The sequence below is a fragment of the Phodopus roborovskii genome, unplaced genomic scaffold, assembly GCF_943737965.1.
Source record: "Phodopus roborovskii unplaced genomic scaffold, PHOROB, whole genome shotgun sequence".
NCBI lineage: Eukaryota > Metazoa > Chordata > Mammalia > Rodentia > Cricetidae > Phodopus > Phodopus roborovskii.
Window position 1 is genome coordinate 24,752,879 of NW_026126460.1, and position 23,961 is coordinate 24,776,839.

General features: G+C 43.5%; 1 protein-coding gene across 3 annotated transcripts in view; it reads right to left on the bottom strand.

Annotated features, from left to right (window-relative positions):
* The window catches only part of Ap1s3 (adaptor related protein complex 1 subunit sigma 3), a 53,098-nt gene extending 31,573 nt beyond the window's left edge, over nt 1–21,525 (bottom strand). Inside the window, exon 1 of one of the 3 annotated variants that reach the window (XR_007834885.1) lies at nt 21,363–21,525. Coding sequence is in view for 1 of the 3 variants with exons in the window: in XM_051190547.1 (XP_051046504.1) it covers nt 21,363–21,365 (3 nt within the window). In the remaining 2 variants the exon portion in view is untranslated. The remainder of the gene's footprint in view (nt 1–21,362) is intronic. The other 2 variants (XR_007834884.1, XM_051190547.1) reach the window with 2 other exon arrangements.
* Nucleotides 21,526–23,961: the final 2,436 nt, after the last annotated feature.

Genomic DNA, 23,961 nt, shown 5'->3' on the forward strand with positions numbered 1-23,961 from the left:
TATTCTGAGCATAAGAGAAGCCTGTATTTCTAATGCCAGCTGGCCTAGGAAAGCATCAAAAGCCACTCAAAAGAGTTGGCACTCTGGTTAAGCAGAGATTTTTACCAAATTACAGAGAAATAAAGAAAGCCAGCCAGAAAGAACATCCAAACTGTAAACTCCAGAAAAATGAAAATTAGAGCCTGGCACAATGGCTCACATTTGTTATCCCAGAACTAGGGAGTATAAGAGAGGAAGATGGTTACAAAGCCAAGGCCAGCCAGGGCTCCATACTAACACCTATCTCAAAACAAAAAGTCAAAATCAAAACAGACTTGTGTGAAACATTTAAGAAGCCACACAGCCCTCCAGTAGGCACTGCTCCCAAGGGAGGGAAAAGATACAGGTTCCAACCCAGAAGGGGTCACTGCAGCTGAAGGCTCTGAGCCCTAGCATCACCTCCTGTAATCTGACAGTGACTGCAAAGTGCACGCTGTGGGGTAGGCATTGGTCACTCCAGGTCCTTCTTCTTTTCAATCTAAACTTCATGTTATTTTGTATCATGCTAGCTGTATAAAAACTAGATTCTCCCCTGTACTGCTCTTTGCATGGAGGCTTGTTCTCTGAGACAGGCTGACCTAGAATTTGCTATGCAGAGGATGACCTTGAATTCCTGATTCTCCTGCCTCCACCTCTTGAGTGCTGGGATTATCAATGTGTATCCCCATACCAGCTCCTGGTCCTCCTGAGTACTATGATTGCAGGTGTGTGCCCCCAAATCATGACTACCCTATACTCTTCATACTGTGAGAAAATGCCATTATATTTTCAGCATTTAGACTGTGTATGCATTCTTACATACATAAGTGTGTGGTCTTTTACTTTTATTCTTTTTATGTATGTGTCTATATGAATGTGTGCTATGTGTGTAGGGGTGCTTGAAGAGGCCAGAACACAGTTTTGGATCCCCTAGAGACTGAGTTATTTGTGACTGTGAGCCACCTTAAAGTGACTATTGGGAATAGAACTTGGGTCCTCTGGCAGGCTTAACCACTGAGTCATCTCTCTAGCCCCTGTGTGAATAATTAAGATGAGAAAGTTGGGATATTGATTGTGATGATTTTTATAATACTGAAAACATATTATAAGTAGCATTTGCAATGGTTCTCCCTAGGCATATTTGGGTGGTTTTATTTTCCTCTTTATACATTCCTATAGCTTATTTAAATGCATTGCTAAAGAATTGGAACCCTTGTGCACTGTGGCCAATCATATAAAATGGAAAAGCCAATTATTTGAAACAGTATAGAAGTTCCTCAGAAATTAAATATAGATTACCTATGATGTAGTATTCCATTTCTGGGTACATGCCCCCAAAGAATTCAGAGAAGGGCCTGACAGAGGCAAGTAAACACCCATTTTCATAGCGATGTCCCTTACAGTAGCCAAAGGACAACCCAGCTGTTAATTGACTGCTTAGTGAACAAGTAAAATGTGGTATGCACATAGCTTTGAAGGAACAGTATTAAGCCTTAAAGGGGGACAGGGGAATTTTGACACATTTGTAATCCCAGCACTAAAGAGGTAGAGGCAGAGGGACCAGGAAACTGGGTGTTGGGGTGCACACATATAATCCACTCAAGAGGTAGAGACAGGGGGATCAGGAGTCAAAGGTCATCCTCTGCATAGCAAATTCTAGGTCAGCCTGTGTTATATGAGAATCTGTCTCAGAGAACAAGCCTCCATGCAAAGAGCAGTACAGGGGAGAATCTAGTTTTTATACAGCTAGCATGATACAAAATAACATGAAGTTTAGATTGAAAAGAAGAAGGACCTGGAGTGACCAATGCCTACCCCACAGCGTGCACTTTGCAGTCACTGTCAGATTGCAAGAGGTGATGCTAGGGCTCAGAGCCTTCAGCTGCAGTGACCCCTTCTGGGTTGGAACCTGTATCTTTTCCCTCCCTTGGGAGAAGTGCCTACTGGAGGGCTGTGTGGCTTCTTAAATGTTTCACACAAGCCTGTTTTGATTCTGTTTATGTTTTGAGGTGGGTCTCAGTATGTATCCCAGGTTGGCCTGAAACTCTGACCTGAAAACCCCAATAATACTCCCTTTCTTACACAACAAACACAGTCTGTCTCCTCACAGAAATGCAGAAATGTGTGTTCCTATACCACCATTCATTTCATATATTGAACAATCATACTCAAGTCGGCTTGCTTTACCTTGCCCCAGGCAAATAGCATCCTTTAGATATTTGACTACTCTAGGTATTTCATATATGTAGAATTATAAACTGCTGATCCTTTGTGACTGTTTCAGTTAGCGCAATCTCAAGGTCCATCCATGCTAAACCATTTATCAGGATCCCCTCCTTTTGAAGTTTGAATACATACATTCCTTATCCATTCAGTAGTGAATGGATGGCTGAGTTGCTTCTACTCTACCTTTTGGTTATTGGAAATAACATTGTTATGAATATGGGTATGGAACTACATCTACCAGGCCCTTCTCTGAATTCATCAAAGCATGTATCCAGAAATGGAACAGTACATCGTGGGTAATTCTATATTTAATGCCTAAGGGTCTTCTATACTGTTTTTCATAAGTGGCCCCACTATTTTACCTGCTTTCCCACAGTGCACAAGGGTTCCAAGCCCCTCATTGATATTTCTTCTTTTCTGCTTAGATGTGATCATCCATCTTAAGGCCTTTGGCTTAGACTGCATTTCCCTAATGATTGGTGATGCTAAACATCTTTTATGAGTTTACTGTTCCTTTATAAATAATTTTCAGAGAAACAGCTACTCAAGGCCTTTGCTTTTCTTCAGGGAATAGAATCAAGGGGAAGTTTAACACTCCATCTAAATGCAACTGTAGATTTGGGGGCTTTCTTCATGTCAATAGTTATTTGGGATGTAGACTTGGGCTTATGTCTTATGGCCTCTTGGACATAAGATGCGGAAAGTTGGAGTATATGATGGTGTGCTTCTAAGCATGACATCCTTTACGTGATGACACGTGTTTGTTTTCTGCTCACTCTGAGTCAATACAGTAATACACTACAGCCTCAGACAACTAGGAGGCATCATGGCATAACTATGCAGAGTTTATCAAGAATCATTTCTATGAAGCCACACAAGCTGACTGACATCTCCAGAGGACCACACCTGAGATGGTTCCACAGTCCTTCCAACTGCCTCACATGAGGCAATGCTCAGCAATCATCAGCCATGTGCTACACATCCCTTGGGAAGCAGATATGAGAGGCTAGCATGAATATGGTTAAGCTGACCAAATACCTCCCCTATATATATGCCCAAGTGTAAGCCCCCTTAAAGCACGGGGTTTATATGTTTTGTTTTACTGAAATAAAAATGAAGTAACTAACGGTAACAGTGTGGTGATATTTTGCTTATGCTGTAATAAAGCTTGCCTGAAGATCAGAGTACAGAGCTAAGCCACTAGTTAGCCACTCACCTAGTTAAGAGGTAAGCCACACACATACACTGAGCCACTAGTTAACCACCCACCTAAGCCACTAGTTAGCCATAGAAGACAATGGTGGCCACACTTTTAATTCCAGAACTCGGGAGACAGAGGCAAATGGACCTCTGTGAATTTAAGGTCACCCTGGGCTACAGAAGAGTGATCAGTCTAAAAGAGAAACCGAGCTCACACTTTTGATCCCAGCACTTGGGATGACACACCTCCAATCCCAGCACTAGGAATGTAAGGCAGGAGGAGACAGGAGTACAGTTCAGTCTGAGGTTTGGTGGATACAATGCTATCTAGAGATGCAGTCTGAAGACAGGTTCGCTCTTTTGGTCTGGGCATTGGCAGAGGTGAGAACTCTCTAGTGGCTGGCACTTTGTTTTTCTGATCTTCAGCTTTAACCCCAAATTCTGTCTCTTTGTTTTGATTAAGACAAACTAGAATTCGTGCAACATAACATGGCCCCAAACCTTAGTAGGCCCCCAGAGCTTAGCACAACTGACCCCATGATGGAAGTACCATGCAGGCCACAAAACTCAGCACGTACACAGTACCATTTACCAAAATGAAAAGAAAGCCCTAATCCATCAAACCCATTGTTCTGAGAAAGCCTTTCAGGATACGAACCTTGCTTTTAGGCTTCTATAGTTCCACTTCTGGCCAACTGTTCTTGCTAACTAAAGTGTGTCAACCCAGAACAAGGTCTTTGTGCTGAAAAGCTCTCCCCAAGGAAGGCTCAGTGCTGCACTGGGATGCCCAGCACCCAGTGTAGTCGCTAGCTGGCTAATAATGACTTCCGGTTGTTCAAGCAATCTTCTCTGGTGGGTTCCGCACAAGGGTAACTAAAGCTGAGAGGGATGAAATAATCCAGCCAAGAGCATCCAACTATAAACAGTAAGACTGCAACCAGGCAGAAGGGCAGGAGATTCCCAGGTTCTGAGCACTTTATCAATTGTAGGTATTTAGAGGCTAGAACTAAATCCAGTGTGATACCACCCCACATATTCTTGGCAAACCGCTTTCCAAAATAAAGACACTAGGGGCACAAACATATGGTGCAGCACACAAATCCACAGAATGAGAAGTAGTTGCAAAAAAGAGTGGAAAGAGGCTGTCCTTGTATCATAAAGTTCCAGAGTTTAGAACCGAGATATTATCCTGGCTCTCCTGAAGAAGTCCCAATGATGCTGAAATTCAGACACACCTGCACATGTAAGTGTGTGTCGAAACACCAGCCCAAGTTCCTGGCCTGCACAGTGGATCTGTATGTTTCTATAAATCCATTTGAAATTTTTGCAAAGAGCAAAAGGAAGCTACAGAACATTTTGTGCACGATTCATGTCTCAGCTTGCTAAGCATCAGGCTCTGAGGTGTGCTATATGTACAGCCTCACTTGAACACTTCATTTTTCCACATACTAAAGGCTTCAAGAAATGCAAAAGGCCTGGCCTCTCCAAGTATGAGACATCTTGATCTTATCTGACAGTGAGGGGTGAGGTTGTTTAGCAACATAGAGAAAAATTGCTAGGATGAGGGCCCAGTGCATAGCGGGCATTGCTGGATGCCATGCCCTACACTTTGTTTTCCTTGTCAGTCATGGGTGGTGGCTGTTCTCCACTTCTCATTCTGCTCTGCCCTATCTAGTTCACAGTGCCCACAGGTTAATGGGGACCTGAATCATTTATTACAGAAGTAGCAATTAATACTCTAGGTATCAACCCACCAGAATTAAGTTCTGATGGAGAATTTTTAAAAAGAACCTTTGGAGAAATTTTAAGAACTTCTAAAGAGAAGTTTAACAGAGAGCTTTTAGAGGCAGGACTTTTGAGGAGAAATCTTAAAGAGAATGTTTGGGAAGAGCATTTTTTGAAGAATCAAGAGCCATGAGAGGAATGTGTGTATGAGCTGGTTCGTTCGCCCTCAGATCTTTTTAGCAAGCCCAATCTACCTGCTGTAACCCTCCTGCCTGACCCCTTGCTATCACTCCTTGCACGTCGTCACCTAGCTTGGAAACCAAACATACTTGAAAGTTTAGAATGTAAACCATCTCGAGGGGCTCTGTGTATTAGGTAAGTTTAGACTTTCACTGTTTGTGGGAATACACACTATTTACCAAACATTCCCCTCTCCCAAAGCTAGTAACCCTTAGTTCTTTAATCAAGAAGAAGCTTCTATGTGAAATTAAGAGATTATCACAAAGGGTATGGAGATAGGTCAGTAGGTAAGAGTGCTTGGTGCACAAGCATGAGGACCTGAGTTCAAACCTCCAGTAACACCTAAAAGGCCAGGATTGACTATAGGTGCATCTATAATTCAAGGTGGGGCATAGACAGGAGTATTACTGGGGCTTGCTGCCTACCATCCCTGTTCCAGGCTCTGTGAGAGACCCTGTCGCAAGAGAATCAGATGAAAAATGATAAGGCAGATTCCCGAATATAAATATATGTGTGTGTATATATGTTATATGTATATATGTACATATATACACACATATATATATATGCTGTATGCATGTATGTATACAAATACATATATGATAAAGCAGGATGCCTGATGCTAGTCCGGCAAACACAAACTATAAATTATATATGTGTGTGTGTATGTGTGTATGTATATATGCATATCCCGAGCTTATATATATGTGTGTGTGTGTGTTATATGCATATATGTATACAAATACTATATATATATATATGCATGTACACACACACACACACACACACACACATATATATATATATATATACATATATATATATATATATATATATATCCTGAGGCTGTATGAAGAGTTCAGGCTGACAGGAAAGGTAAAATCCTAATCATTTTTTTAAATAAATACTGACAAGTCTTTAAATATTGTTTTATTATAACACTAAGGATACAGCCATTAGTCCTGGTTTAGTGTGTTTTAGTCAAGACTCTGATAGACTGGCAACACATCACTTTGGGACAAGGAGCCTGAAGGGGCTACTTCCAGAAGCCATCAGTGGCTGACTTGGGAACGCATAAGGATAGAGTTAATTCCAGGCTGATTGAAGTTGTGGTTGTCTAGAGTGTGACCCAATTCCCAAGCTAACAGTTCCTCTTCTAACTTTATGATGAACTATCTATAGATTCCTGAGGACTATGCCCTACCCTACAATGAATACATGTATAGATCTGTAAAACTAGCCAGACATGTGAACCCTGTAAGAAATTTGAAGTTGGTGGGTCCTGACTTTTATAAAATCTAAATATTTTAACTCCACATTCAATAACTCAAGCCTATGAGCCACTCTTCTCCACACACTACACTGCATTCCATGCAGCATAATGAACTTTATCATCCTTGGGCCCATTGGTTTCATGAAGAATGCAAGAAATTCAATGTAACACACTTGATGACAAGCTTGTAGGACAGGGAGTGGATGGGTGTTCCATTCAACCTTGTGCACTTGAAGACCAACAAGCACTACCTTGCACATTTCTCAAAAATAAATCAATAGTCTCGAGATTCCTTTCTGAGTAAAATCAGATTCCAGTCCATGAACATAAAACATTGTTTAGAGAAGAGTCATTGGCTAGTTTCAGCTATTATAGTCACCATAACCAATATTGCAATATTGCAAGGAACAGTCCACAGGTATGGGCTGTAGGTACAGTCCCATGTCATGACTGAGCTGAAAGCTAGAAAGTGGCAGATTCTAACACCACATGCCTGTGACCTGAGGGCTTTCCACCATCCTAGAACTCATACTTGCCAACAATCTAGTGCTGTCTTCACATCTGTGTCATGTGAAAGGGGCTGCTAATCACCAACACAAGCCTTTGAGTGATGGTCATACAGGTACAGAACCCCAGAATCAGCACAGCACAGATTGTTCCCAAAACACTACAGGTAATAATCTCACATAATTTCAAATTGAATTTTAAAAAGATGATAGGCAGTGAGATTAACCTCATGTACATGAAATGGTCTCATAAACAGGAACATAGTGTGATCATAGTGTGTCTTAGGGTTTTACTGCTGTGAGGAGACACGGCAACTCTTATAAAGGAAAAGATTTAATTGGGGCTGGCTTACAGTTTCTGAGATTTAACTCCATTATCACCATGGCAAAACGCATAGCAACATGCAGGCAGACGTGGTGCTGCAAAAGGAACTGAAAGTTCTACATCTTGATCCACAGGCCACAGAAAAAGACTGCCCCCACTGGGCATGGCTTGACCTCAAAGCCCGCCTTCACAGTGACACACTTCCTAATAGTGCCACTCTCTATGGGCCAAGCATTCAAACACATGAGTCTGTGAGACCATACTGTTGCAGGTTATTTGATTGCACTGTGAAACCTGGAACTGTGTTAATAAAAATCAACCTAGGATCTGGGGGCAGAGCTAGCATGTAGTGGACAGGATTTAGCCATAGAGAGTACAGAGAAGCCAGGAAGACAGATAGGGAGACACACAGGAAAGAGTAGCGATAGAGACTAAGAGTTTTGCAGTCTTACTGGTTTTGGGTGGCTGAAAAGATGTTCTCTTACTGGGTCTCCAGACAAAAGGGAAAGTAAGCTTTTTGGCCTCTCTGATCTAGCAGGTTTTTACCCCAAAATCTGGTTCCTGAGTCTTTATTGATAACAAGAACAATAGAGACTCAGTTTAAAACTATATTTGGCAGCAGCTGCAGAGCCAGGGCAGGCTGAGGTCTGAGCTGTGGGGTCACAGGCAGTAGTTAAAATATCAGTAGATTCAGGCGCAGCTACTACACCAACAGTAAAACAACACCATACCTTTTCAAACCACCAAACAGTACGGTAAGACGGGGCTGGGATATAATCAGACAAACAGCCCTGGAATGGAGTCTACCAAAGCCTACCTGAAGACAGATGCATTCATAGCTGGAAAAGGAGGCTTACCTGGAAATATCAGTGAACACATCTCCAGGAGAAGTGTGTCTTAGTCAGTGCTCTATTACTGTGAAGAGACACCACAACCTGGGCAACTCTTATATGAGGAAGCGTTTAACTGGGACCTTGCTTTCAGTTTCAGAGACCTAGTCTATTATGATGGCAGTCCATCATAGTAGGGAGCAGTAGGGAAAGAGACTGGGCCTGGCGTGTACTTTAGAAACCTCAAAGCCCACCCCCAGTGACACACTTCCTCCAAGAAGGACACAACTGCTCCAACAAGGCCATGCCTCCTAATCCTTACAATCCTTTCAAATAGTTCCACTCTCTGGTAACTAAATGTTCAAATATATGAGCCTTTGTGGGAGGAGGAATGCGTACTCAAACCACCACAGGTGTCCCCACTGACCATGAAATTTAGCTGCTATTGACATGCTCACCTAGAGTGGAGATAGATACATCCAATAAGTTAGAAATCACCTCCCATTACTGCTACTCTGACTCTAATCTCTTCCCAAAAAAGTTCTGACTCTTCCCTCACAGAGACTCAAACATGCAGAACAAAAACTAATGGACGCACCATGTCCCACATGGCAGTGTATTGAGAAATGGCCCATCGCATAGCCAGCATAATGCTGGGTACGTTCTGATGTGTTATACTGGTAGGTTCACACGCCTATGCCGCATATGACACTGAGGACAAAAACATACTGGTATTAAGAGGTTATCTCCCCCACCCCCCGCCAGCCACTGAAGGACTAGTTATTGAGCCAAAACCGAACTCTTAGGTTTATAAAATATACACAACAATGAAGGGCACTCTGGAAGAAACGGGGCGTTTGTGGACTTTCTGAAAATACATGTAAATTTTTGGATAATTATAACCATTGCTGTAGAGAAATGGCTTTGACTTTGTAGTAGGCTTCTTTTCTTCATTACGATAAAGTTTCGCTATATAACCCAAGCTGGCCCAGAATTGGTGATCTTCCTGCCTCAGCCTCCTGAGCACTTCTATTACAGGGATACACCCATTTCATCTTCCTGTGGATTTTCAAAGTTTTCTTATCTTACAAAAACCCTGAGAAGTAATGGTTCCTTGAAGATGACATTAACTAGGGGCCATTTGCATAAGCTTTCATCATGGGGAAGTATTTTCAACTATTTTAGTTTCATTAAAGCCATCACAGGACCAATTAGTTGATAGTGCAGCAGTCCCCACACCCAAAGCCCACTATTTGATTTCTTTCAGGGTCTTGTTCTGCCCTTACCATGTGCAGTTTTAATCAGACCTGTTGCATACTCAAATGTCATGAAGTGTTTTCTGGGAGAAAGCCACAGATGTTGTCAAGTCCCTTTTGCTGGAAATGATCATTCCCTCCATCGCTCCATAGAAAGTATTTTCTCACTTCTTTCCCTTGCCAAACACTCTAAATAAACACTTTAAAATGCAGCAATCTAACCTGATTTTGGTGATGTGTAGTTGCAGAATAAATCATAAAGTCTTTGGCAACCAAGAAATTAATTTTAGCAGTTGGCAGTAAAGCTGGCATTTCATTATCAGTCATGCAAGGGTGTTAAAAATATGTGTTTTCCACAGTTAACAAAAAAAGAATTTTGAGTTCTCCCTCCCTTGGTTGGGTCACTTTTGCTCAAAGTTCTAAATTTTTTGCTTCTATTTCCAAGACTCTAGAATAGGACATTTGCTACAAACATTTGCTATAAGCACAATAGTTATTACAGAATTGGTCTATTCTGGTCTCTCAATTATTATAATATACAAGTATTTTCACTAGTTATAAAAATAACTCAGAAGTTTGAAAAATAGTTCAGGCTTTCTGCAAAGCCTGAAGACATAAATAGACACACACACATCATAAATAAACAAATATATAAATACATTAAATAAGCTTAGAAAAAATAAAATTTAAACATTGGGGGATTTTTAAGCCTTATGTAACTTTAACTAGATTTAGTTTGTTTTTTTAAAGACCAAAGTTTCGACCTTGGAACTAACTTTTTGGCAGAAGGGATTGCAACAGTGTAAGTTTTATTAATGTGATGCTTGATAATCTAATTGTGCCAAAATTTGCTTTCTCTCATGATTTAAAATACACTTGTGATATCAATTTACAAATGCACCAGACTAACCCATTATTTCAAGATTTAAAAAGGTTGTTATCCAAGATCTAAAGTGACATCTTGCAATTGATATACTACAAATGTCTTTTCCAAATGCATTTTGTGTGTGTGTGTGTGTGTGTGTGGTGGGGAGGGGGTTGTTGTTGTTGTTTGAGGTTTTTGTTGTTGTTGTTCATTTGTTTTGTTTTTGTTTTTGTTTTTTTTTTTTTTTTTTTTTTTTTTTTTTTTTGGCTTTTTCAAGACAGGGTTCTTCCATGTAGCCTTGGCTGTCCTGGAACTCACTCTGTAGACCTGCCTGGCCCCAAACTCATAGAGATCCACCTCCCTCTGCCTCCCAGGTGCTGGGATTAACATCGTGCACCACTGCCCATCTTCTTTTCCAAATATTTACTCAAGGCACCAGAACTGAAGTTTCCATATTGAGCCCATGTTGCTTCAAAACATCCCATTTTGTTTTACTATTATGCTTAATAGGTTTAATGGTTTAGAATTCAATAGGCCTGGACTGACTGACATAAAGCCAAGCAGAAAGTATTTATTGCTTGGATTTTCTTTCAAAGTGGCTGTAGGCAAAGATAAATTCAAGTCTGTCTGAGTTGCAGATGTGGTTGTCCAATGTACCTAGTAAAACAGAAAGCAAGCATCACACCTTTGGAGCCTCAAACCAGGACCAGCTATTCATCCATTTATAACTCCCTATGTAATTTCTACCATCAGAAACAGTAGAAACTGTGAGGACCCTGTTTAGTACTTGACCCAATCAGGATTATCACATTGTTTATATCCCATGCCTACAAAATGAGAACTCTCAAGTTTAAAAAAACCTAAATGGCTACACTTTTTCTCGGGCTCTAAACATCTAAGGATTTGGGAGTGTTGCTTTGTTTACTAAACACAATTCTGTGTATAGTCACAACAACTTCCTTGCAGGCCCCAAAACACATCTTGCTAGAATCCAGGTTACTGCTTAGTTCAGCTGCCCCCTTTATATCTGAAATATACTCCTCACAAGTCCAAATCTGTAACAACTTTTAAGACACTGACCACAGCTTTATTTTATATTATTTACCCACAGTGTAGGATGGTACCCAAGCTGCTTCACTCACAGATACTTTTCCTCCTCATAGGAGAAAGCGGCTCTGTTTCTTTTTATTGATACTAATTTTGCAATATAAGAGACGGAACTCAGAGCTTCATGTACACTATACACATATACTCTCTGTGAGTGTGTGTGTGTGTGTGTGTGTGTGTGTGTGTGTTTATGTGATATAAGTATGCATTCTATGGCAGGTATGTAAAGGTCAGACAGCAACCTTGGGTGTTGGTCCTCCCCTTCTACTTCATGTAAAGTAAGATTTTTTGTTTTCTTGCTATGTCAATCTAGCTTATGAATTTCTTTGTCTCTACCTCCCATCTGCCCCTTAAAATAAATGGATTAGAGATGCTCAGGGCACATGTCCGACTTTTTATATGGGTTCTTCCGGATTTACATTTCCTTAATAAGCATTCCTCTTCTTTATATTTTATTCACTTTATATACCTACTCACTCACATTGCAGACACCTTGTAGTATGCATTCTTTTCTGAAAAACTGAAGGTAGGATCACCTTTCCCTTCAGGGATCAGCCCAAAGTCTGAATTTCCCATCTCCTCCCTGAATCTCTGTAATAATTAAACATGAGCTTCATACTTCAGAAGTTAATTTCCCACCTCTGTACTAGTCTAGCCTGTCAATGCACATGAGTAATCTCTCCTGAACACCATGATGAGCTTCTGGTAACCAAGAGACGATCTTACACGTATGGCCTCATGTAGCAACAGTAGCAGTTGAATCCAGAAGATGGACAAGTGGAAAATTCCCTGACATGTGATAAACACAATCATTTACCATTTATCATGTCTCCTGAACAAAGTGAGCAACTCTGAATATGTCAACACCTATTGTTTGCTTTTTATGATCTGATTAGATTTTCTCTGGAGGTCAATGAAAAGCCAGACATCTTTACATTTTGCCCTGTTTCAAAGCATTCAAGATAGAAGAAAGAAGACATTGGAAATACAAGTAACAAGTTCCAGGAAATTTTCAGGCCAACTTGAACTGGACAAAAGAAAAAAGAACAAGAACAAGCATGATTTGAGACTTTTTTCCTATTATTTGCTTTTTCCTTCTTTTAAAGATACAATTTTTAAGTGTGTGTGTGTGTGTGTGTGTGTGTGTGTGTTGGGGGGTAGTATGTGCCTCTCAGTGCTTTTCTTCAGAAGCAATGAAATAAAAACAAACAAACAAAACCCACAGAACTAGAGTTACAGGTGGCTATGAGCTACCCAGCATGGGTACTTGGAACTGAACTCAGGGTCTCTATAGGAGCTGCCTCATTTCTCCAGCCACAAGTTTGATTTTTTTATAATGTAACTTATTTAATTATTCTTAACATGAAAATTTTCAACTTTGTTCAGGAGACCACACTTAATAGGCTAAACTCACCACTCTCCACAGTAATGAACATTTAAGAGTTTATTGAGAGCTTTGATCTCCAGGGCTGGGGAAATGGCTCACGGTGAAAGAAAAACACTAATATTATTTCTACTCCAGACTACTGAGCACTCATCAAAAAATGTATGCCTTGACAGGGATTCTTTGGTTGCACACAAACTATGTAAAAAGGTGGACAGAGGGAGATCCATTCCTGCACTCAGAGTCTGGCACCAACAGAATGCAAGCTGTCACCTCGTTAATGACATCCTGGACTGCACCTGTTTGCCTTACAAAGACTTTTCAATGTGGAGGACACCATATTCCAGGCTGGCCTGGTATTCATTGTTAACCCAGGTTGGCCTGGAATGCATGGCAACCCTCCAGCCTCCATTTCTCAAATGCTTGGATTAGAGGAATGAGCCACCATGCCTGGCTGCATTCTTAAAGCACTGAAACCATGAGATAAAATGGGTTTCGAAAGTCAGGGTTTAGCATACTGCTCTTGGATCTGAGGATGTATCGGCAGAGTAAAGAAACAGAGCCAGGAAAAGTGACTCAGGCCTGTAATCCCAATAACTCGGGAGGCGGAGGCAGTCAGGGAAAATGCTCAAGGCCTGTCTGGGCAACTTAGGGAAATGTGTCTCAAAATATAAAGTAAAAAGAGGGCTGGAGACATGCTCAGGGGCAAAGCACTTGGCTTCCAAGTACAAAACCCTGAAGTCAAGCCCCAGCAGGGGAAGAGAGGCATAGAGAGGAGGAAAGAGGAAGGGAAGGAACAAAGGAACAGAAGGACGGAGGGGAAAGAAAGAAAAGAATTCTAGCCACAGAGTTTTGACTCACTCTTTAAAACTGTGATAGTCTTGTAATACCTTTCCATACCTATGGTAGCCTATGATATTTCGTTTATTTTATTTATTCAACTAAGTTTCTTGTAAGCCATTCTAAGATCTTCCCCCACTTCCCTCCACAATAACCCTATCTGACACTTTGGAATGTGTTCCCGGTACCAGGCACAGTACTAACTGAACTGGATAGTATCACCCAGTGCTCAGGAACCCTGGTGCAAAGTCAACCAGGAAAGTGAGATCAACCTGGGGTCACACACAGGAACAGCGCTGCCTACCTAGTTCCCTCTCTAGGACTTTCCTTTAGAAGTGAACAGGTAGGAGTGTCATGAAGGGCCAAGAAAGATCCCCAGAGTGTCACTTCCACGGGAAACAAACAGCCCAGCGTGGACACACAGAAGCAGCTTTTCCGACAGCATGCTGAGTCATGAGACAGGATTTTGACACCTCGAAGTAACATATTCATTTCATGTACCTCTCATAGCTTCACCTGCAAAATCAAATTTGCTATGCTGACTGGAGGGAAAGAGCAAGGGAGATGGGGGGGGGGGGGCTAACACAAGAAATGAAGCCTGTAGAAAGGCAGTTCAGTGACGATCTGAATCTGAGCTCACTCCTGTGTGTGTGTGTGTGTGTGTGTGTGTGTCTGCCGCCAGCAGAACGCCATTACAAGATGGAGAACTTCCTCCTTCTTGCACCCTCGGTGCCTTACCTTATTTGGGCATATGCCTGCCTGATGGTAGTACTCTGGTGCGCTTGCTCGTTCCCTAGCCAATCCCGTGGCTCCAATGCTGTGGCGAGGTCCTCTGAGCCTATGAGATTGCAACCCGTTGCCTAGTAGCTCCCCGGGGACCCTCACCTTCAGCTCTCCCTTCAACCAAGAAGTGCTCCAATAAAGTGTGATCTGAGAAGAATCCTCGTGTGGTTGCCATCTGTCCTGCGGGTGCACGCCACACTCATGCGTTTGTGTGTGATTGTGAGCCCGTGTGCCATGGAGCATATGTGGAGGACAGAGGACACCAAGGTCTCTGGATGCAGGCTAATTGGTCTGCAAGCTTGTGGGATTCTCCTATCTCCACCTCTCACATCTCTTATAAAAACACTGGGATTACGGATTGTATTGGCTATGCACTGGCATTTTCTAAACTTTCTTTTTATTTATTCTTTATATCTTTCACATCATGCAAATTCATTCCCTGTCCCATTGTATCTGCCCTCTGTCCTTGCAACATCCCCTCAAAAATAAAATAAAATAAAATTTAAGGGGAATAAAAAGGAGGAAAAATAAAAGAGAAAGAAAAAACCAATCTCATTATGAAGGTGTATTCACGACAGGGTAAATCACGCAGTAAACTATTTTATCCACATATCTTTATTTGCAAGTGTTCATTGCAAAGAGTCATTGGTCTGGTTTGAGGCCTCTGGTTTCTGCTACACTATATGGATACTGGGCCCTCTCTGGAACTCCTCTTGGTTATCCTGTGTTGTGGAGACCCTGCAGCTTTGGGTCTGTAGGTCAGGACCCTTCATGTGCTCCAGCAGATCACAGATGGGATGGATATTGGGGTGAGCCAACATATAACCCTGGTTCTGGGCCTGGGTAGTTTCAGTGTTGGTCGGCTCAACCTTGTTCTCACCACTAGGATGACCTCTCCTGCATTGTCCTGGATAATTCACTCCTTGCAGTGATGGCTAAGCAAGGGTCTGGGACAGTTCTCCTGCTCTCTTGTCCACAGGGTTAGTTCTTCCGCACCTACACATTCAGGGCCTGCTCTACTGTATTGCTCAGGCTGGCATAGGGGCCACTCTCCCGAGTGCGGCCACTGATGAAGGGCAGGGACAGCTCTCTTGCTTTTATGGCCTCAGGGCAGGCTCTGCCACCTGCCTCAGGCATTGATGGGGGTAGGAGGGCTGGTGGGCATCTCTCCCCCACCCATGCCTAGTGGGGGTCCTTCTGTATATATGTTTCTCTTATTGGTTGATGAATAAAACACTGTTTGGCCAATAGAGGCAAGGAGATAGGTGGGACTAGGAGATGAGGAGAAGTCTGGGAAAAGAAGGCAGAGAGAGACCAAGAAGAGAGGCATGTAGCCACTAAAGGAGTAACAGGCCAGGCATTCTCCAGTAAGCCAAGACCACGTGAAATACATTTATAGAAATGAGTTAATAATTAAGAAGAGCTAGCAGAATAAGAAGCCCTAGCCATCGGCCAACAGTTTAATAACTAATATACAGTCTGTGTATTCATTTGGGGCTAAAGCAGCAGGACCTGGCAGGACAAGAAAACTCCAGTAATACATGCCACCTCATGACAGATGAGTAATGGGGACAGCTCTCCCATGCTCACAACTTCAGGGCTGGCTCACCCATATCTCTACCAACAGGACCGGTTCTATCGTGCTGCACAGGAGAAATGCAGGGCCTGCTCTCCCAAGTGTTGCAAATGGTGGGGAACAGGGGCCACTCTCCCACCCTGCACTGGCTTTTTGTGTGTGCTCTACTAATGAAAATGTTGGTCTTCAAACTCACATGGCTAACTCTGTTGTTTGCTGAGCCATCCTCTCAGCTCAATAGCTCCTTTTTGACTTCTTCCTGGAATGATTTATTTTTGTTTTTTTATTTGTTTGTTGTTTGGTTTGGTTTGGTTTGGTTTGGTTTGGTTTGGTTTGGTTTGGTATGGTATGGATTTTGAGATGTGGTATACATGTCTAGCTCAGGGTAGTTTCTAACTAGCAATCCTCTTGCCTCATCCTTCCCAGTGCTGGGATTATGAGCATACACCACCACACCATCTTAATCTTACAGGCAGATTCAGTATAGCCTTTTCTGCTTAAATCTTAACTCCCACAGCATTTAAGAATCTACTGAACTTTGTTACAAACCAGTAGTTTTCACTGCAGAAACAAGGTGTGTGAGAAAATCCAGCAAAGTCATTAACATATAGACTTCCTTATGCTCTTCTTCTTGCCTGAATGTACTTTAAGTCCATGCCTGATTACACTGAATGACTAATGAGTGAGCATCTTTTTTCCCCAGGCATTTTTTAGCAACTATTTAGAGACAGCAATTTTGGGAGCCAGCTCTACCTGACAGGAAGCTTCCAGAGTGGGGACTTTAATGGCAGTTGTTTTGCAGGCTTGCTTTCTAAGGCATTCTATTCCCAGCAGGAACCATCTGCAGTATTTCCCATGCACTGATAGAATTCCTAACTGATTACTGGAAGGTGTATATTAAGCACATTTCTCCAGATAGTTGGGTAGTTCACAAGCATGATTCAAAGGCACTTCCTGTCATCTCTTTTAAGTCATACGATCTTAGAGATTTTGTTTAAAGAGAGTTTTCTGGGTAATGGCTAAGATGTTTCATGAAGAACAGGGAGCTCCAGAAGGAAGAATTTTCAGGGGAGAATAAGATACACAGGAAGGAAAATGCTATGAGGAAGAAAAGGACCAGATCAAGGCAGAAAGCAACCAGAGGAGAGTTCTGGTCTCTGGAAGAAGTTCTGGTTATGGTGATTAGAAAAAACTGAAGAAGTGATTCATGGGGACCTCAAGCAGCTGAGTCTCTAGGGACTCAAAGGAATCTGACTCTCTCTCTCTCTCTCTCTCTCTCTCTCTCTCTCTCTCTGTGTGTGTGTGTGTGTGTGTGTGTGTGTGTGTGTGTGTGTGTGTGTGTAGAAGGGAGGTAGTTTTTGCTGCTTTACCGTAGCTCATAATGGCATAATTCATAGAACTCCCGAAGAACAGACACTGACCACCCGAGGTGGCAAATACATACACACTGTGCCAATGCCAACTATGTCTGGCCAGTTTTTGCTAGTAAAAAAAAAACCCATGCAAAATCTGTAAACAGATGGCAATATTCAACACAAAAAGGAAAAAGAAGTGATGGAAGCTAAGTAGCCATCATCATGGACAGGGGTCAGTACTAGCCTCAGTGGTAGTGTTGGGAGACACAGGGGAAGAGTGTGCCATGAGTGAGAACTTGGGACAACTAGATCCCACCAAAGGTCATTTTCCCTGCTCCTCCCAAGTCCCCCTCCCCACACTAATTGCTGGCCAATAGCCCAGACCAAGCCTCAGGGAGGAAAGCATTCATTACTTTGATGGATTCCACTCCCCTTGAGCTGGAATTTAAGACTGCCAAAATATCTCCAGACTTAACAGCAACATTGCTATACCAAGGAGAGGGAGTGTGTTGTGGCAGGGAGAGAGCTTTCTCTGTCTTCATGCCCTGCACCGACAGGGGCAAGGGTTTTTTGTTTTGTTTTGGTTTGTTTTTTGTTTTTTGTTTTTGTTTTTGGTTTTTGGTTTTTTTTGTCTGTTTGGGGGTTTTGTTTGCTTTTGCTTTCTATAATCAGATTGGGAGAGGGGTCCACTTACACTGCTTCAAATAAATACCAGTCTCTTAGAGAATTGGCTTCACAATTCAGTGGGGATTTAAAATCAAAACACAGGTTGGGGGTTGTGACACACACCTGGAATCCTCAGAGGCAGGGGGATCATTGCAGATATGAAGGCAGCCCTGTGGTCAATATACTAAGTTCCAAGCTACTCAAGATCAAAGAGTGGAACCTCATCTTTAAAAAAGTTGCAAAGAAATTGCAAACACAAAACCCCTCTGAACTGGTTAATATAAATCTATCTCGCTCCATACTGTACCACACATTACAAGAACTGAATTTATGACAGAATTATTCACTTTTCCAAAGGGACCTCTTTTGGGGTTTCTTCAACAGGGGTGATTCCTCTCCGATGTTCTTTGGTGGCTTTCAGAGTTAGAGCAACTTTTTAGAAGGACTTCATAACCAAGGCCCAATTACATTTTTTTTTTTTTTTTTTTTTTTTTTGCTAAAGGTGTCCCCAAAGCCTCTCAAATGTCTCTCTAGCTGTCCACACGCTATTATAAAGAAAAATAAGGCAACAGTAACCAAAAGTCCCTTTCATCAGCAAGCTATCAATAGTAAGTTCCTACTGATATTTTAAAAACACAGAGGAGGATTTGGGGCTGCTCCTAAGCACAATCAGCTTAGCATTGCTTTCCCAAGAAGGGATTTCTAACACAAAGGCAAAATAAGGGTACGGTTATTTCAAACAGCTTGATCAAGATGCAGACAGACCCTAGCCAGTCACTGAACACATGACACGAAGCCCAGCATGGAATGAACCACTTTGGGAAAGTATCTTCTAAAGGAGGCAGCAAGAGATAGGATCTAAGAATGAGGAAGGAGTCACTGGCTGTCCCTGGCTGGCTGAACACTAGGGCTGGTGAGCAATAGAACAGTCACTTATCTTCTCTTGCTCCTGACAGCAGAGCAAGAGAGATGAAATGCTGCTGAGCACATACACGGGTGGGGTTTCTTAAAGTACTTGTGTGTATGCTTGTTCATGGTCCTGGGGCATCTCCATGACAACGAGAACACCAAAGATCCTTTTGTTTCCGTGGGCTATATCCACTGATAGTTACTGCATTAGAAAACACGATAGAAAAAAAAAAAGAAAGAAAACAGAAAAATATTTCATACGTTTACTAATTCAATTAAAAATAATAAAGAGGAGGTGATGGAAGAAGAATGAAAATGAATGAATGAAAAGAGCAGCATCATGTTAGAGTCTGGCAAATCCTTCTAATATGGCCCAACAGAAGACAGTTGGACTCCTCTGTCAATTACTGCAACTGATTTGTTGTGTTATTAATATTTCAGATCACTTGGACTCAAGTAACTTCACTACAGTCTTGAAATAATGTGAATCAAAACGGTCCAATAACATCTTAGCATCCTTATGAAAATGGACCTCCAAGAAAGGCCTGGGGAACCCCTCTGAGTATCCAGGCCACAAATAGACACCTGCCGAATCATTTAGGCGCAGTCACTATCCCACCAGCCAAAAGAGCAAATCCAGACAGAGGGAGGTTATGCAGTTGTAGATAAAGGACAAGGTGTGACCACCTGGTTTGGAAATTGCAAGAGTAGCCTGAGTCATGGAGGGGAGGAGCTGGCTTACTAGAGGAGCTAGTGACATTATTTACCCCTGTCAGGCAGGCATGCCTGGGGTGGAGGATGGGGGACATGGGGGGGGGTTGTTGGAGGGACACAACCACTGGTCCTGAAGGGAAAGCTGGAGAAATGTTTCAGGCTTCTGGAGATCATCTGACACTGGGTAAGAAAAGCAAAAAACAAAAAACAAAAAAAACTCGGACCAGGTGCTGCCTAGAACATGGGGTCCTTCCCTCAGACCCAGTTCCAAAGTAAGCAGCTTTGGGTTCCATAGAAACTCCGGGGGGGGGGGTCCCATTCCACCTCCATTAGGCAAATGAGCTGGCTGCCTGGGCACACCATCACCTCATTCCTTCGGAAACTTGAGCAAGCCAAGAGAGCTGCTCCATTATTTACAGCTGCATTTTTACACCACCCTGTATTTATCAAGAACCCTCAACAAACAAAAATGGGCAGGATGGGAACCGAGAACCTCATTAACATCCTCTGGCATCCTATGAGAACCTCATTAACATCCTCTGGCATCCTATCCCATTGCCCAAGCACAGGACTACTTGTCCCCCTAGATCGCCTTTCTTAATTCACCCAGTGCTGCTCTTTGCGGTGAGTGCCTGCGGGAAGTCACTTCTCAAGGAATTTGGGAAGTGTGTGCAGTTAGGGAAGTGGGACAAGCTCCGCTCCCAGTGACTATCCCAGCAGAAAGCCAGCGCGAAAGGAACCCCAGGTATTGCTTTCTCCCAGAACTGGGCAGCCACTTCCGAGTGCAGCAGGTCTCCCCGCTTTCATCTTCACACGCGCACGAGAGAGAGGAGGAGGAGGAGGAGAGAGAGAGAGAGAGAGAGAGAGAGAGAGAGAGAGAGAGAGAGAGAGAGAGAGAGAGAGAGAGAGAGAGAGAGAGAGAATCCATTGTCTGCCATCAGCCCAAGGGTTCACAAAGCATTGAACAGGTAAAGTCGGTTTTCTTGTCAAAACTCGAGCGAAACAAAAACCAAAACTCTAACTTAGGAAGAAGACGCGCTACAAGGGACCACGCCCACCTCTCCAGCTACAAACTGGAGGTTCGTTTCCCTTCTTCACTTTGCAGATCCCTCCAAATGCAACACCCTTCTAGGATCTCGGAGAGGTCAGATATCACCTCCTCAAAAAGGGCCACAGATTCAAAAGTTGCATCTCAGCCAGGTTGCTTGAGCCGTCTCCTCGCTCTGAGAAGTTATCTTTATTTCACCATTCCATCACAGTCTCCTTCCCTCAGCATCCTCCTAAGAGTGTAAGCACCTAATCCCCTGCGACATCCCCAGCGCCTGGCTCAGACAACAAAAGACATTGAAATGAATGAAGCCCCGATACCAGTGTCCGTGGGACTCGCAGGCAGGGGAGATTAGCACTCTCCGGAGCAGCCGAATCACCAGCGCGTGTGCCTCAGAGGTACCGGAGCCAGGATCGGCGCACCTCCTCCCTGACTCATGTCCGGCCCTGGAGCCGCAGGTGTCACCCGGAGAGTGCACCGCCCGGGCCAGCTCCAAGATGCTCAACCTGTACTCACCATGGTGGTCGCAGCCGTCCGGGTCGCGACAGCGGCGATCGCTAAGGATGCGACAGCCAGAAGATAGCTTAGCAGCCAGGCCGGCTGACAGGTGAGGCGCCAGCCTCAGACCATGGCTACTTCCCACAATGCCCTTGAACTGAAAGTTTGCAGACTCCTCCCCGCGCCGGGCCGCTCCTCCCCTCCGCTCCTCTTACACACCTTCCTCCCAGCTTCCTCCGCCCGCTTTACTCCTTCTCTGCCACTTCACAGGCTCTCGCTTCAGCTCCTCCTCCTTCCCTTTCTCTCTCCCTGTCACTCACCTTTTCCTCCCCTTTGCTCTTCCGCGCTGGTCGGACCCCAGCCCGCCCCCCAACACGGCTAGCTCTGCCCAGGGCGGTGCTAGCACCTGCGCGCGCACCTTCAGCACCAACCACATCACCAACCCCAGCTTCTGCTAGTTCAGGGTCTGCTTTATGTCTTCTGCAGGCGGGATGTGTACTTTGTGAATTGTACAAACGTTCGTCGGACTGCCAGATGTCCCCCCTTTACACCTGAGAAAAGCCTGCAAATCTGGCTGGCCCTACACCTCAGAGAGGGAGAAATTCACAGAGCTAGAAATAGATGGAAATTACACACACACACACACACACACACACACACACACACACACACACACACACACCAAAGTTGCAATCCAAGAGCATGCATAGCCCTCTCTGCCTAAAGTTCTCTAAGGTGTTATGATATTGAAACCTTTTTTCTCCCTTTGATTTTTAAGCCTAGATTATTTGTGTTGTTTAAATTGAAACATTATTTCATACTATCCTCCCTTCAACTCCTCCCGTATAATGGCCTCTTTTTCTTTAGTTGTTATTCTTCATGTATGCCTAACTAAATAAATGCAATCAGCTAGGTCTATTTAGTGTTACTGTTATGTGTGTGGTTTCAGAGCTGACCATTTGATATTGGGGAGTTTTTCATTGCTGCACTTAAGAATCTCCTGGTTCAAAGCAGAGTTTTTGGTACAGAGTAATTTGGGTAGAATAGAGACTCTTTGCTATAAACCCAAAGAAAGGCAATAACCCTTTGTCTGGATGGCTTCCAGGATCCTGTTTTGAACCCTCTGCAGTGCATAAACCCCATCCAGGAACAGGAAAGCAAAGAGAATCCTGCTGGGCTCCTGAGTCTCTACCACACATGTTTATTGTATTTCTCCCATGCCAGGCCCTATAGGGAGACTCCTGGTGATGGCTGGGGGTGTCTTTTTTGCTGGTGCACAGTCTCCTGTGGGACAATAGGTAACAGACAAGTTGCAGAAAAGCCCAGGGAATGCTAAGAAGCTAGCTACTGGGCACAGATTAGCTACTGTCAATTACCAGAAAATTGAGTAGACTGCCCCCTGGGGAGGTAAAAGTCCAAACAGGGAGAAGCCAGAGCACTGAAGAAAAAGATTTGCCCCCAGACAGACCCCAAAGTCAGCTTCTGTGGCTACAGTGCAATGCCAGGAAGATCTGAGGGACAGGGAGGAGCACGGAGACCAAGCCAAGGGCACTCCAGTCTCAAGTTCCCACAAAGCGCTCTGCCTGCAGGGACCCAGTTGCTTTGTTCTCTGACAGTCCCTTTAAAGTTGATGTTGTGACACCTGCAGGGAAAAGGAAGAGGATTATTTGACAATTAAACACTGGGCTATAGGGTAGTGTTGGCTGCTGAAAACAGAGCAGAATTTCAGAGTTTGCTTTTTAAATTCCTGCATGGCTCCCTCCCTTGGCTCGGGCTTCCTCTAACTGTAGTAACCTTCATGCCAGCTTCCATAATGGCTCACTCCAGCACAGGGCACAGTTCTGTATCACTGGGCCTTGCTGAGTGGCTTTCGAAGCATCCAAAGCTTTCTGTTCCAGAAGGTTTTATCTATAATGGGAAAGAGGTGGGATTACGAAAGAGCTTTGAAGCTAAAGAAATCTCAGTGATTTAAGACAAATACCCAAACAGAGGAAAGTTCCCGGAGTGTACAGCCCATGTTGGAAAGGGTGGGATTAGAAACTAACTTACGGGTGAGTAGCCCCCTTTGCCTTCCCTCTGACCCTGCCGAGATGGACAGTGGGCAGCATCTTGGGCTTCTGCTATCTAAAAGTCTTCCCTCCACATGCTCACAGCTTCCCCAGTCATCCGAAGAGGAAGGACTGCAGTGTGGGCTGAACGGTTCATGTAGGTTATCTCATCGGCCATCAAAATGAGAAATGTGCCCACTGTACTGTACATATGAATGCCCAGAGCTCTAGAGGGCAAAGCCAAAGCTGATCCAGCTAGTAAGAGATAAAGACATCTCAATCCAGGCTGACCCCTGAGAGGCACCCAGCACCCAGCAATGGGGGAGGGGCAGTGTGCTCTTGGATTTCTTGGACGACAGACTATCACAGTTTCAGTTTGGCTTTCCTACACCATCTTTTCTTCCTTCCCTCTCTTCCTTTCAGTACTAGGGATTGAACCCAGGACCCCACCCATGCTAACAAAGCCCACACATACCATACATACACTGAGCTAAGTCCTCAGCCTTCTTTCTACTTTTTTTTTTTTTTTTTTTTTTTTTTTTTGTAGATAAAAGGGAGAGTTTAGCCAG